Source organism: Daldinia vernicosa, assembly GCF_022497035.1.
Source record: "Daldinia vernicosa strain CBS 139.73 unplaced genomic scaffold F5Y00scaffold_19, whole genome shotgun sequence".
NCBI lineage: Eukaryota > Fungi > Ascomycota > Sordariomycetes > Xylariales > Hypoxylaceae > Daldinia > Daldinia vernicosa.
Genome location: NW_025953935.1, coordinates 283932 through 299403, shown reverse-complemented (window position 1 = coordinate 299403; position 15472 = coordinate 283932). Strand labels below are relative to the sequence as shown.

Here is a 15472-nt window from a genome sequence, read left to right as displayed (position 1 = left end):
AGCAATACAGGAGTATGCTTACGGAAGGATCTGGTAGTAGTATCACTTTAATAGCCAGACCAGTCCTAGTCAACAATCCAAGAGACCGTGTTTTAAAATTTAGGTATGCATCCAACTTAAATTATAGGAAATTACTATTTATATCATACTTTTACGGTTTAAATCATCCGAAATGTATCCGTAGAAAAAAAGAAAACTTTATGTTCAACCGGATCACTTCCATGAAAGTAGCACTAAGACAAATCGACCAACGAGCAGGTTCAATGCAATTAAGCAATAGACGTAAACGTTCTCATCATCATCATCAATGCAATTAAGCCATATAGATAACTCAATTAAGCCCACTAAAATTTTCCCATCTTTCAACTTTGCGCCGAATGCAATTTCCAAGGTTTCGATGACAGATGCAACTCTCATAAGCCATCATTACAAAAACACAACATGCACCCTTGATATAAATTTTGAGAAGGGCATATATACACCAGGCCCATGATATACCTGCCCGACCGACAGCCAACCCTACTATCCATATAATGGACGCGCACGCCCTCCTAACCGCCCAAGGGTGGCGGGGCAAAGGACACACTCTGCACCCGACGAGCGACAGCACAGGATTAACGCACCACTTGCTGATGAAGCGCAACGACGACGGCAGCGGGCTCGGGAGTAAGAAAGGCGATCACAAGGCCGAGGCATGGTGGCTAAATGCCTTCGACCAGGCCCTCAAGGGCATCGACACCAAGAGCGGCACCATGAAGCAGACCCTGAAAGGCGGCGCGCTTGAAAAAATTACCTCCCGCGGCGCAGCTGGCAAATATACAGGCACACGGGGCCTATACTCTTCATTCGTACGCGGCGGAGTCATAGAAGGGACCGTGGGCCAGAACCTGTCGACGGGACTTCCGACGCCCCCGGATAGCGGTGTTGGCACGCCAGAGGCTTGTGCCAGTGTAGACGGAAAAGAGACAAAAGAAGAGAGGAAGGCTAGAAGACAAGCTAAGAGGCTACGAAAGGCAGAGAAGCAAGCGAGGAAAGAGGCAGAGGAACGAGCTGCGAGGAAAGTCGAGAAGAAGAAGAAGGCGAAGAAGGCGGAGCGGGAACAGATTAAGGCTGCAGAGACGAAAGAAGAGCGTCGCGCGAGGAGAGAGGCGAGGAGGAAGCGGAAAGAAGAGAAGAGACGGCTTAAAGCGGCATCTGGGGGCTGACTAGGGGATGTCAGGAGAAGAAAGCGATTTACTCATTGAAGTTCTTATACCCAAAACGTCTCTCCTCGGGTTTATGATGGCTGAGATGTGATATATTAGCTCTGTGGTGCATTCTGCGGCGCACCTGTGGACCTATGCCGAAGGGTTCATCGAGTTAGCATCTTTTTCAGGACGGAGTTAATTACCGGGGATGGACAGCCCGCTTACTGTTGTAGCTCATGCTCCTCTTGAGCAGGTTGCTGTTGCTGTCTCCGTTGTGCGTTGCCGCAGCATCCCCATGCTGCAGCATTTATAGCCACGATAATGAAGAGGAAGAAAATTACAGCTATGACTACCCCGACGATATCCTCAACGTCCCAAGTGTACCCTACGACCGCTTGTCTAGGTATTCGTAGATTACTTCCCATTGTGTTTGAATTGATGTCTCTAAAGCGCCACATGTACCTAACTTGATTGGAGTGAAGGGATGTCCTGAGTTGGTTTGGATAGAATTTATTACGTTTCCTTGGGAATCTTGCCTGGTTTATTTGACAGTATCCACGGCCGTCTCTCCCAGAAGTCGTCCTTTATAATGTCTACATGGTCGACCAGCACTTTCGCCTTCGCCCGTCGCTTTTTGTCTTTGTCATCCTGCGTTTTGGACTGTCGTACGGCTTCTGCCAGCTCATCAGCGGTCTTAGCTACGTCGTGGTTGCCAGGCTCGACGAGTTCGTACTGCATATGTTATGTTAACGCTACGGTCAAACTATAGGTACGGAGTAGTGAACATAACTGACATCTCGATATATTACGCTCCCTTTCTTGAAAATCTCCGGCTCGTTGTTATAGTTGATTTTGAATCTAGAGAATAGAAGCTCATGTTTATCGGCTGCGAGAGTACCCTGGATACCGGTTAGACTAGGTAGCTTCGTCGTGGGAGTAGGGCAACTCACAGATAATAGCTGCTCGGCAGCCTTGGCATCCATCCCGGGGGGTAGCTGGACAAGCGACCAGAACGTAGTGTTATACAAATTGTTGATGTGGCCTATTGTTTCATCAGCGTCTTTGATTTAGCTAGATACTAGATACCGGAAGAATACTCACAGTCTACCTGGCGCCAGCTCATATAGTCCCGTAGGTTCTGTACGCTGGGGTAGCAAACAGCTCGGCCATCAAAGCTAGGAAGCGGTGGCGATAATGGCGTATCTGGAAAGTAAGTTGACCATAGGTGGATGTAGTATGCAGTAAACGTCGATACTATCGTTGAAACGATTTTGCTACACACTTTGAGTAAGATGTATGTAATCAAACGTTGTGGCTCCTGAGTGAGTGGCTTACCTCGCCCTCCTTTCGAATAGAGTACATGACTTGTGGAAGACAAAGCTGATGAAACTTAGTATCGGTCATTTACCTTTCCATGGGCAGCAGATAATACCTGAACTCATCGCTAACACCGTAAGCGATAGTTATGTCGTGGATTTCGGTTACGACGGCTTTAGCAGCAGCGTTCATCAAGTCAAGAGCTCTACGGTCATTGGGTTTCTCGAAGTTATATTTGGCACATAATCTATCTCATTAATTAGGTACATATCAGAATAGGATCAAGGAGACAAGAATATTCATATTTGGGAGTATTTACTTTGTGAATCCTCTACCGTCTATTCTAACCACAATCCAGGTATTCGGCAGTAGGTTGTCGACTTGCTCGAATTGTTTGACATATTCAAATCTGAGGTTAGGGTTAACTGAGGTAGGTTATATAATATTCACAGGTTGGGCTAAAGGGAATAACTTGCCTCGAGTTAGCCATTTCGTTGGCTTTATCGTAGGAAAGATACTATAAATAGATGCGTATAGAGTAAATACTTCATGTTCAGATGCTAATGGGAGATCGTACTTCGTACATATAAAAAAGTACTTTGATAGGTACTTATAGATTATCAGTGCTGAGTCATCGACGCCCACTGCTGGGATTGTTGCAGAGTGGGGAACTAGTGGGGACATCTGAGAAGTACCTGTCAAGATCCCTGCGAGCTTGGATCTGCACGAACTGCAAGGCTACGAAGGTACATAACCTGCCTCTACCACATGCTTGATGGAAGCTGCCCGGATTTGAAAAATATCGGATACAGTTACAACTTTAAATTGCAATACCTGTGATACCTGTGGGACAATTACTCGACAGTCGTATACCTATTCATGCCTCGACACCCAATCAGCACATTGCAGACGACTTAGTATCCTTTCCCTAGCCGCAGGACATGAACGCGCCGACATGAATCTGCTGCTTTCCGACGACTACCTGCTCCAGGACTACCCCGAGAATATCACAAATACGATCCGTTCCGGTCATACGACATGTCTCCGCTTCAATCGCAGAGGCGACTACTTGGCCTCAGGTCGCGTCGATGGCACAGTAGTAGTTTGGGACCTCGAAACGATGGGCGTGGCGCGGAAGTTGAGAGGTCATAGAGCGGCAATAACTTCACTTAGCTGGTCCAGATGTGGGCGCTATTTGCTATCTGCTTGTCAGGGCTGGAGGGCTGTTTTATGGGATCTTCAAGACGGCACGAGGTATCGAGAAGTGCGCTTTCGTGCACCTATCTACACGGCAGATTTGCATCCTTGGAATCAGTAAGCATTGCCCATATTCACGATCCAATGACTAGAAGCGCTGACCATAACGCCCATTATAGTAACCTATTCGTTGCTTCCGTATTCGATGAAGCCCCTTCTATTGTTGACGTGAGTGGCCCGAGCGATGTCAAACATACCCTTCCCTCTGCGCCGAAACGGGCCAATGCCGACGTCGATGCAGCGACGAAGGAGAAACATGCCAAAGAAGACGCAAAACAGATGACAACTGCCACCGTCTGGACAGCCACAGGTGATCATATCCTGGCCGGTACAAATAAAGGTCGTCTCAACATTATAGACGCGACCAGCCGCGAAATCATATGGTCCGAGAAGATATGCAGTTCGGTAGTGACTACATTACGGCTGACAGGATCTGGCCGTGAATTATTGGCCAATTCGCAGGATCGTATCATCAGAACCTTCCATGTACCAAATCTATCAGCAGAGGATCTCGACCCCGATACGATACAGATGCCATTAGAGCACAAATTTCAGGATGTTGTCAACAGACTTTCTTGGAACCATGTCACATTCAGCGCCACCGGAGAATACGTGGCAGCTTCTACATATAATAATCACGAATTGTATATATGGGAACGAAATCATGGTAGTTTGGTACGAATGCTGGAGGGGCCTAAGGAGGAGCAAGGAGTTATCGAGTGGCACCCGCACCGAGCTGTACTAGCTGCCTGCGGACTCGAAACCGGTCGCATCTACATCTGGTCGGTGACCACGCCACAGCGCTGGTCGGCACTGGCACCGGACTTCGTCGAGGTCGAAGAGAATGTAGAGTACATAGAAAGGGAGGACGAGTTCGATATCCACCCGCAGGAGGAGATCAACAAGCGCAGGCTGGACAGGGAAGACGAGGATATCGACGTATTAACATCGGACCCGGGCAGGGGTTATCACGAGGAGATCGACGGCGCAGAATTCCGGATGCCCGTACTATTTAATCTTGGCGAGAGCGACAGCGAGGAGGAGTTCGTTGCAGTGTCGACGGGCACGGTTCGGCGAAGGAGTTTGGGCGAAGGCCACGAGGGTGAGGTTCCGGATGAAGAAAAGGTAGCTGGAGGCAACAAGAAAGCAGCTGCAAAGGGAACGAGAGGTAGGAAGAAGTGATATAATAGTACCTTGAAGTTGGTCCTTCTAGTGGCTTCCTAATAAGACTAGTCCCCTAGCAGTGAGTAACTGCCTAATAAAAGCAATTATTTAAACGCTGTTTCAATGTGTGTTTGTAGAACTAGTCGTTTGACGATATTTGCGGGTGTGCGTCACGCGGGTTAGTGAATTGATGCCGTAGGTAAATACTGGATCCTTTGTGGAATGTACGTATGTAAACACATAATCTCTGGCCGTTGTTTGACTTGTTTGACTTGACTCATCGGGCAGTTGCAATGTTTTCGCCAAGGTCACACGACCAAACCTTAAGTTGAATGAATTCTCGAATACCTACATGTACCTACACGTAAGTGCATGCATTGATCGACTTATATTTTAAAGTTTGGGTTGTCTGTGACTCTGAAGCTACACCAAGCCTCTGGCGTTAATGTACATCAAGGTTTTGTGTGGGGGAACCCTAGGTACATATATATGTACATACTTGTTTCGCATCACATCATTTAGGGGATTTTTAGGTAGGTATGTACCTAAGGTACCTTCCAATTTGCCTCCATCAGCCGCATGGAGAAATTTGCTTCCGAGGACCCATTGTTCCTTATCTGGTTTAGCGTGTAATCGTGGCGGCTTCTGCCTCACTATTCCTTGGTCCTCTCAACTCCTTCCAAGAAAGACTTCTTACTACCCATAACAACAATCTTACGATTGACGAAACATCACGACGCGCTCCGGATACCGAATCAGTCCCCTCCCTGCGACTGTCCGAAACTAACTATCGTGCCTGCATAGTGATTTTTCGATTATCGCGATTCCTTTTCGACCTGCGCGCGCGCTGGAACGGTACTAATCGTGTTCCTCGGGCCTTTGGCCTGGTTGGAAACGGCCCTCCAGCGCCATTCTTTCTTGTATTAACGAGCACGTCTATTGTGCATTTTGCCGCCAGTTGTAAATAATTCGGCTCCCTGGCCGGCATTATTTTCTTCTCTACGAGTCACGATCCGACGGAATAATACAACTCACTACTTTTTTATTATTTTTTACCGCACCCTCATTTCGACCCAGGCCTTTGCACGCATCGCGCATTAACAGAAACCATTCTTTCCACGCGATCATCAAGAATTTTCATCAAATTACGAACTCAACTACTAATATTTATCAATCAACGAATCCATCAAGATGGCGAACCTTCATTTCGCGCACTCTGATGCGCCTCTCAAGGACATCAAAGAGATTCAATTCAGTCTTCTCTCGCCCGAGGAGATCAAGGGTGCGAGCGTTGCGGCAATCACTTACCCCGAGACTATGGACGAAACCCGGACGAAGCCTCGTATGAATGGTCTAAATGACCCCCGTCTTGGCTCGGTAGACCGCCAGTTCAAGTGTGCCACTTGTTTAGAGCCTATGGCCGAATGCAATGGCCATTTTGGTCACATTGAATTGGCCACGGCTGTCTATCACCCCGGTTACATCAAGAAAGTCAAGAAGATACTAGAGATCGTCTGCCCGTACTGTAGCAAGGTTCTGGAAGACAGAGTCAGTATCTTCTTACTTCCTAGCTAACCTGAATCTTGTTGATGCTGACCGCACCTAGAGCAATCCAGAATTCCAGGCTGCAGTGAATATTCGAGACCCGAAAAAGCGCTTCCAGGCCATTTGGGTTGTCTGCAAGGGTAAGCGAGTTTGTAGTAACGAGACTCCAAAGGACGAGGACAAGGAATATGAACCAGGTAGCAAACCCAAGTCTGAAGGCCATGGTGGTTGCGGCAGCCTCCAGCCTGCAATCCGTCAAACGGCTCTCCAACTATGGTCCCACCAAAAGACGGTGAACGAGGATGGTGTTAAGGCCAACGAGAAGAAAGAGCTCAAAGCTACCGAGGTTCTCAACATCCTAAAGCGCATCACTGATGAGGACTGCCGGGATATGGGCTTAAATACGGAGTATGCTCGACCCGAAAACATGATTCTTACGGTGTTGCCTGTCCCACCACCTCCGGTTCGTCCTAGTATTTCTATGGATGGTACCGGCCAAGGCCTAAGAAATGAAGACGACTTGACCTACAAATTAGGTGATATTATCCGTGCCAACAGCAACGTCCGCCAGGCGATTCAGACAGCTGCACCTGCTCACATCCTTGAAGAATTCCAACAACTCTTACAGTACCATGTTGCCACTATGATGGATAACGATATAGCCGGTCAGCCTCAGGCGCTACAGAAGAGCGGTCGTCCGGTTAAGTCCATTCGAGCACGTCTAAAGGGAAAAGAAGGTCGACTACGTGGTAACTTGATGGGTAAGCGTGTCGATTTTTCAGCCCGTACTGTCATCACTGGTGACGCAAATATCTCGCTCGACGAAGTTGGTGTTCCCAAGAGTATTGCACGAACATTGACATATCCTGAGACTGTCACGCCGTACAATATTTCTCGCCTTCACAAGCTCGTCCAGAATGGACCGAACGAACACCCCGGCGCCAAGTATGTTGTCCGAACAGATGGATCTAGAATCGATCTGCGACATCACAAACGTGCTGGTCAAATCAATCTCGAGTATGGTTGGAAAGTCGAACGACATCTTCAAGATGGCGATTACATCATCTTCAATCGTCAGCCGTCTCTTCACAAGGAGTCCATGATGGGTCACAGAGTCAAGGTCATGCCTTATTCCACTTTCCGATTGAATCTGTCCGTCACCTCACCTTATAACGCCGATTTCGATGGCGATGAAATGAATCTTCACGTACCACAGACTGAGGAAACGCGGGCTGAGATTCGCGAGCTTTGCATGGTGCCTCTGAACATTGTTTCGCCCCAACGTAACGGACCGTTGATGGGTATTGTCCAGGATACTCTGGCTGGTGTGTACAAGATGTGTCGTCGGGATGTATTCATGACCAAGGAGCAGGTCTACAATATCATGCTGTGGGTGCCTGATTGGGATGGCGTTATCCCCCAGCCTGCCATCCTCAGGCCGAGACCTCGCTGGACAGGAAAACAGATCGTTAGCATGATCATCCCGAAGGAGATCAGTATCTATACCAAACCTCAGAGCGGCCCGTGGCTCCCATTAGTAGATGACGGGCTCCTTGTCCAGTCTGGACAGCTGCTTTTCGGCCTGCTTACAAAGAAGAATGTCGGTGCCTCTAGTGGAGGTATCATTCATCTTTGTTACAATGAGCTCGGTCCTGAAGGCGCGATGGCTTTTCTTAACGGGTGCCAACGCGTTGTGAATTACTGGCTCTTGCACAATGGTCACAGCATTGGTATTGGTGATACAATTCCAGACAAGATAACGATTGAGAAGATCCAGGTTCACATCAATGAGCAGAAAGAAGAGGTAGCCCGGTTGACCGCACAGGCAACAGCAAATGAGCTAGAAGCTCTCCCTGGTATGAACGTTCGAGAAACCTTCGAAAGCAAGGTTTCTAAGGCTCTCAACTCCGCCCGTGACAAGGCGGGTACCACCACTGAGAACAGTCTAAAGGATATCAACAACGCTGTAGTTATGGCTCGTTCTGGTTCGAAGGGTTCGTCCATCAATATCTCCCAGATGACTGCCCTTGTCGGCCAGCAAATCGTTGAAGGCAAGCGTATTCCCTTCGGCTTTAAATATCGAACTTTGCCGCATTTCACCAAGGATGACTATTCGCCGGAAGCCCGTGGATTTGTCGAGAATTCGTATCTTCGTGGCTTAACCCCTTCGGAGTTCTTCTTCCACGCTATGGCTGGTCGTGAAGGTCTCATTGATACTGCCGTCAAGACGGCCGAAACCGGTTACATTCAACGTCGTCTTGTCAAAGCCCTCGAGGATGTTTCTGCTCGATACGATGGTACGGTTCGCAATTCGCTTGGCGATATCATTCAGTTCATCTATGGTGAGGATGGTCTCGATGCTATGCACATCGAGAAGCAGCCCATGGATCACTGGGTTATTAGAGATGCTGATTTCGAGGACCGGTACCGCATCGACGTAATGGAGGGTCTTCGCCCGCGTGTGCTCGATGCTCTGGAATATGGGCAAGACCTCATTGGCGACGCACATGTTCAGGAACTTTTGGATATGGAATGGGAAGCCATTTGCAAAGATCGCGAGTACCTTCGAGATCTGAAGAAGGATTCTGAGAAGCTTGAAGAAATGTTCCAGCTTCCCCTGAACACAGGCCGTATTATCGAGTCATCCAAGAAGCTCCTTAAAGTTGATGATGCAAGACGAAGCAACCTCTTGCCTCAAGATGTCATCCCCGTGGTGAAGGATCTATTAGAGCGAATGGTTGTGGTTCGTGGCTCTGATGAAGTGTCTCGGGAAGCTGACGACAACTCGACCTTACTCTTCAAGGCCTTACTCCGTTCACGATTGGCATACAAGCGTCTTGCGGTACACCACCGCCTGGACAAGCTGGCTTTCCGACACGTTATTGGCGAGCTAGAAAACCGATGGTCCAGGGCAATGGTAAACCCCGGTGAGATGGTTGGTGTATTGGCTGCGCAGTCAATCGGTGAGCCTGCAACTCAGATGACTCTGAACACTTTCCATTTCACGGGTATCTCCTCAAAGAACGTCACTCTTGGTGTGCCTCGTCTAAAGGAAATTCTCAATGTTGCCAGCAACATCAAGACACCTTCGATGATGGTTTACTTGGACGGTAACACATCCCAGGACCATGCAAAGAAGCTTCGAAGTGCGGTCGAGCACACTAATCTACGCTCCGTCACGGCAATGACCGAGATCTATTACGACCCTGACATTGAGTCGACGCAAATCGAGCAAGATGAGGACTTTATTAGCTCTTATTTCTTGCTTCCTGACGATAGCCAGCCCCCTATTGATAGGCAGTCGCGATGGCTACTTCGTTTCGTTCTAGATCGACAGAAGATGCTCGACAAGGGTCTCACCGTGGAAGATGTTGCGATCCGCCTCAGAGAAGAATATCCTACTGATTTAGCCGTTATCTGTAGTGACAATAACGCGGATCAGCAGGTGATTCGCATCCGCCCGATGCCGGAAGATAAGGATGATCCCGAGAAGAGCATCGAAGATGACGTGATGCTGAAGCGGTTAGGCGAACATCTTCTAGAGAACCTTACACTCCGTGGAATCAAGGGCATTGAGCGTGCTTTCCTAAACAAAGGAACGAGAATCGCCATTGACAAGAGCGGCGCTATGATTCAATCGAAGGATAGCCCGCTCTGTGAGGAATGGTACCTTGACACTACTGGCACGGCTTTGCGAGATGTCCTGGCAGTTCCTGGCGTAGACGCCAAGCGTACTATTACCAACGACTTATGGCAGACTGTTGATGTATTCGGTATCGAAGCGGCTCGAGGTGCGCTTCTCAACGAATTGAGACGAGTGCTGGCTTTCGACGGTTCGTACGTCAATGAGCGACATCTTTCTCTCTTGGTCGATGTCATGACATACAGAGGCAGTATTGCCGCGGTTACTCGTCATGGTATCAACAGAGCTGACACTGGAGCCTTGATGAGATGTTCCTTTGAGGAGACCGTCGAAATTCTCTTAGAGGCTGCTGCAATGGGTGAAGTAGACGACTGCAAGGGTATCTCGCAAAACGTTATGCTTGGTCAGCTTGCTCCCATGGGGACAGGCCACCTTGATGTCTTCCTCGACCCCAAGATGCTTGAAACGGTCATCTCGGATAACTCCAGGATGGGTTTGATGCCTGGAATGGCTGTCAAGGGAGGTTCGATCGAAGGTGCTGCGACACCATACGACACTGGTTCGCCGATGGCCGATTCTGGTTATGGAATATCCCTGGCCTCCCCATCCATGGGTATGGGCAATTTCTCGCCTATTGTTGGAGCCGGCTCCGACTCGCCTTCAGGCTTCGGAACAGAATACGGAGGGTTTGGAAGTGCTAGCCCGTACGGAGGACGAAGCCCAGGCGCTACAAGTCCATTCTCTGGTGGCGCCTCTCCGTCTTCTCCTTTCAGCAGTTATGGTGCTGGTGGCTATTCTCCAAGTTCACCTAGCGGCAGCTATTCGCCGGCATCGCCGATGATTGGAGGTCAATACAACAGCTCACCGCGCTTTAGCCCATCCTCTCCATCCTTCTCCCCCAGTTCACCTCAGTTCAGAGGTGCAAGCCCGTCGAGCCCGAACTACAGTCCCACGTCGCCTGTCTACTCTCCTACGTCTCCTACATCGCCCAGGCATTATTCTCCATCATCACCTAATATGAACTCGCCTACGTCACCGAGTTACTCCCCGACAAGTCCCGCCTACAGTCCCACATCTCCTCATCATGTAGGCGCTACTTCACCAAGTTACTCTCCTGTGTCGCCGAACTACTCGCCCACCTCCCCGACGGGTTATTCTCCGACGAGCCCGCTCCACAGAGCTCCAGGAGCACAGCAATCCCCAACGAGTCCCAAGTACTCGCCTACGGTTAGTCCCTAACGCATCATTACGGCCCTGACTCCGTGCTAACATAAGTCTAGTCTCCTCAATATTCCCCTAGAACACCCGGTGCCGGCGGCAGCACCAGCCCTAAATAGTATGTTCTAACATTTAACATTTCCTTTCCTGGTCTTAAATTGAGACTAACTAACTTGATAGCTCTCCTACATCTCCCAAGGGTGATTAAGTCACTTATGCATAATATACACCCACGGCGTCTTGCGTGCCTTTTATACATGTTGCATTTAAGGGGTTTCCGTTTACTTCTATTTCTCCCGCTCTAGTAGCTTTCTTCTACTAAGACCCCTAATGCATCACCATAGAGGGAAGACAAGTTCCTTTTTGGCATGACCATGGCAATCACATCTTTACAAGATTAGAGAGTAAAAACCGTTCTCGAACGACAAAAAAGTATAAAAAAAAGGTTTTAGGCATAGCGGAGGAAAGAATGGTGGATGGTGTCTCTCTCCCCCTCCAGGTCTATGCTTGTACAACTAGCAAGAAAGGAAAAGTGGCATTATTTTGGCTTTTTGTGTTATCGTTATTTGATTCAGTCTGTTATTCTTTTTATTTTTTCCGCACCCGCAATCCCCCTGCGGTAGACGACGGGCGGCAGATTGGACTTTTTTTTTTCACCCCGCCACATATCAAGTTCGAGTCCAAGTTTAGTTTATAACGAACCGTCTAGGGAGGTAAAAAGAAAATGACGGCGATGAGATGAGAAGAGCTACGAGGTGTGGCGGTTCTGGCTGGCAGGCAGATTAGGCAGTTAGAGCATCATACCCCATAGTGAATAAATGCCTCTATTAACTTAGGTAATAATCTAAACTGTTTTATTTGTGAAGTGATGGATAGGCTACCTAAGCTACCTGACACATTGCAGCCGGTAGGAATTAAGGTAATCGATGAGAGCGAAGAACGAAGCGAAATTCGATATCGCGAAACCGCGAATCGCTTCCAATCGCTCTTCCGTATACCTACCTTAGGTACCTACTAGATACTTACGCCGTCAAGAAGAACTTGGCTAGTCGCAAACGCATTAATTACCTACCTATTACTAATTATGACCCCTTTGCAAATATGAAAGGTACCTACTCAAGTGAAGGGCGTAGACGTAGAAGATGTAATCCAGTGTCCAGGGTGAATAGTACCTATGCAATGCATGGATCGACGCGATCCTACATACCTATCTGCCTATTCGTACATGCGTCTCGTGTGTCCGCACGCGCATGGTGTACATACTAACGAGGTCGTATTCCGAGATCCGCCAGGTTGGCTCGGGTTTTCCTAGGAAACCATCTACATGGCCAGGTAAGTAAGAGTCGAGGAGGGGGGAGGGGGGGAAGGGGGCCGGTTTCAGAGTCGCTCCGGGTTCTCCGTACGTGCTGCGGAATTACGACACTTTGGTTTTGCATTGGAGATAGGTAGATGAGAAGTAATAAGCAATAAGCAATAAGCAACAAGCAATACCATATCGTGTCTGCGTGGACCCGTGTTTCAAGTTCCAGTTGCCGTATTTAGTATCTCGCTGGCGAAGAAAGGTGGCATAAAGTTGTGGCGGCCGGCGCGTAGATGAACAAGCAACAAGCAACGAACGAATTAATTAATGTACTGTCTAGACCACATGTAGGCCACGTGAGCATTGGGAATCCCTCCGCCCCTCGAGTGTATAAAAATGACCATGACCATGCATCAGACACATGGCACTCCCGTATTCTCTTTAGGGATGAGTAAGATTCCGGTTGGGGTCCGGGGACGATGATGATGGGAACGTACGTAAAGCTGGAATCTGGAATCTGGGAATCTGGGACCGTAGGGCTGAGAAGATGGTGGTGGCTTGGGGTCCAGTCCCGCCAACGGTAGTTTACGGCAGGCTATGCGCCGTGGCTTGGACGAGGCACATTACACCACTTCTCACTTTTATGTTAGTATAATTATAGAATTTGGTACCAACTCGACCATGTGAGTATATCGGTGAATGATATTTCGAGTGGAAACGAAAAGGGCGCTTTTCTTAGCAGTAATTTTGGCTGTTGGCGGCTAGGTACGCCATCTAGTCTGACTTGTTTCTTGCTTTGTTCACACCTCACTCAAGTGGCCCCAAGTCGATCATAACGGTTTAGGTACAGCCATGAAGTCGTAGAATATGGCGCTCAAAGCTGAACACTACGTAGATATTCGGAGGGGATAGTTGTCGCGTCGTTTTCCACGATTGGCGATGCCCGAGTCGTGCAGGATATTAACCCGAATCGGTAGTTGTCACTCGGGGTTGCTTTCCCGCCGATGGTGAACAATTTCATTCGACCGAGCAGTGCGCCGTGTTCCGGGCGGCCGAAACCTGGGAAAAGCCGATCTACCTGCACGACAGCGGTAAGGCACGTGCCGAAGGATTGGACGTGCAGAAGTTTTGCCGGGGGGTTCGGGTGCGTATATAAACTATAAAATTGGATATATTCGTTGGTATCGGGGAGATGATCATAATAAAATGAGCTATTCCTTTCCTGAAGCCTGCTTGCCCACGAGACATAGGACCCTCTTGCGACTATGGATGAAGTACCATATAAATTAGCTAGCTAGTAAGATTATTAGCGAGGTTGCCTTTAATCCTCTGATCCGGTCGATTCGAAAATTTAAAAAAGTATAATCGTTGCCAATGAGACTACTATTATCATGAAGGAATAGTTAGGTATCGTATATTTGCGTGGGGGCTCTAGAGTGCGCTGTCGTAAGCCTATCGATCAAAGTAGTTCCGTATGGGCCGTTAAACACACGACAACGGCCGATACGCTAGAGTTACGATAATAAAAGCTCTGAACTTTTAAACAATATGCGAAAGAGTTTTCTTATGGCGAAACGAGAACAGCTATTCTCGAAGAGCGTTCCTTTCGACAGTGGCGTATCAGCTTGAAAAGCCTATCCAGTGTTGGTGGGAACGTTGATTATGAGGGTTTCGATAATCAATTAACCTATGTAGAGGAGGTCGAGAAGCTAAGAAGTTCCTAAGCTTAGCGCATTTCCACTTAGATACTTCGCGATCGAACTCGACGAGAACATGGGATTTCGCCAAGAGTATATTCGCCAAGCTTGGATGAGTGGAGGTTTGCCAGGAAGACTACCTAACCTGGGTAATCCGCCAGTCCGAGTTGAGAGTGTAACCTCGGAAGGGAGTCAAGCACAAGAGTAGGCGTCCAACAGGGTTTGTATGACAGGAAGCAAGATTCTGTTATATTCGTTTAACACTGCGTCGAGTAAATTGCCTGCGTCATGTCAACCTGCAGTTGTGCTTCATCACCGCAGCATAGCCAGATTGCGCGCTAGGGTATTGCCATTACCAAACTACATGGCACAGGTAGATACCCAACAGCTAGTGTATCAAAGATGACCTGACGGCTGGGGTTAGTGTCGAAATTTGTCGGCCAGAAATGATGCCTTGTACATCATGGCTGGATTGGTGATTTAGGCACCACTCTGCCCTATTACACATTTCATATTTCATATACTGCATCGTGATCCAGTAAATCCAATTATTCGATATGGTGTTGCCAGCGTAGTGTCTGAGACTTAGTCTGAGTGTCTGAGTGTCTGAGTGTATATCCAACTCCGCAAAGTTAAAGCCACTTTAAGATTGGCGAATAAGGATTGGGGGCGGCACCTCGCGCGATTGTGGAACTTCTCCTTGTTCTGTTGATCCCTGCCAAACTTGTACAAGAAGAGAGAAGTCCCCGGCGACTTGGGTGGGCCATCAAAGTTAAAATTCGCAAACTTTGCCTGGTTGGGTGCCCTATAACTCTGATACAAGGCTGACAGGGCAGGTTTCGATAGAACCAATATTATAGGGTAAGCCTAATGTGACTTCGTAATATATAATCCGTAGTGCAGCGTAACCAATCCGAAGCCTAAGGAGTTGTCCAGTCGTCTAATGACGGTAACCCAATCCCCAATCCCCAAAGCCAACGTAAGAATCTAAAGGTTAGTATTAGTAACTAAGAAGGCAGCCCATCCCCTTCTGTTTTTTGACGTTGGCACTATCGTAGACGCCTTGGAGGGGTTTCAACCGCTCTGGATAATCTTATTGGTTGCTGACACGCCGTAACCGCCATACATCTTAGATTATCCTGGA

At 48.3% G+C, this 15472-nt stretch overlaps 5 protein-coding genes across 5 annotated transcripts; 3 read left to right on the top strand and 2 right to left on the bottom strand.

Annotated features, from left to right (window-relative positions):
* Positions 1–533: 533 nt before the first annotated feature.
* F5Y00DRAFT_261395 (uncharacterized protein) lies at positions 534–1205 on the top strand (the record flags this gene model as incomplete). Its single annotated transcript, XM_048011197.1, has 1 exon — positions 534–1205. One exon carries the CDS (start codon positions 534–536, stop codon positions 1203–1205), a length of 672 nt encoding a protein of 223 aa, XP_047865540.1.
* Positions 1206–1300: 95 nt separating this feature from the next.
* On the bottom strand, positions 1301–1612 carry F5Y00DRAFT_261394 (uncharacterized protein; the record flags this gene model as incomplete). Its single annotated transcript, XM_048011196.1, has 2 exons — positions 1301–1337; positions 1413–1612. The coding sequence occupies 2 exons, from the start codon at positions 1610–1612 to the stop codon at positions 1301–1303; spliced, it is 237 nt and encodes a 78-aa protein (XP_047865539.1).
* Positions 1613–1650: 38 nt separating this feature from the next.
* F5Y00DRAFT_54787 (tRNA guanylyltransferase) lies at positions 1651–3024 on the bottom strand. Its single transcript, XM_048013794.1, has 8 exons — positions 2981–3024; positions 2824–2913; positions 2620–2751; positions 2523–2567; positions 2289–2461; positions 2138–2229; positions 1982–2086; positions 1651–1919 (listed from the first exon to the last, which is right to left on the bottom strand). Exons 1-8 carry the CDS (start codon positions 2992–2994, stop codon positions 1701–1703), a joined length of 870 nt encoding a protein of 289 aa, XP_047865538.1. The 5' UTR covers positions 2995–3024; the 3' UTR covers positions 1651–1700.
* An 86-nt stretch (positions 3025–3110) lies between these two features.
* Positions 3111–5395, top strand: F5Y00DRAFT_235239 (WD40 repeat-like protein). Its single transcript, XM_048007533.1, has 2 exons — positions 3111–3818; positions 3881–5395. The coding sequence occupies exons 1-2, from the start codon at positions 3460–3462 to the stop codon at positions 4941–4943; spliced, it is 1422 nt and encodes a 473-aa protein (XP_047865537.1). The 5' UTR covers positions 3111–3459; the 3' UTR covers positions 4944–5395.
* A 620-nt stretch (positions 5396–6015) lies between these two features.
* F5Y00DRAFT_54593 (beta and beta-prime subunits of DNA dependent RNA-polymerase) lies at positions 6016–11670 on the top strand. Its single transcript, XM_048013793.1, has 4 exons — positions 6016–6473; positions 6532–11340; positions 11394–11449; positions 11512–11670. The coding sequence occupies exons 1-4, from the start codon at positions 6117–6119 to the stop codon at positions 11537–11539; spliced, it is 5250 nt and encodes a 1749-aa protein (XP_047865536.1). The 5' UTR covers positions 6016–6116; the 3' UTR covers positions 11540–11670.
* The last annotated feature ends 3802 nt before the right edge of the window (positions 11671–15472 follow it).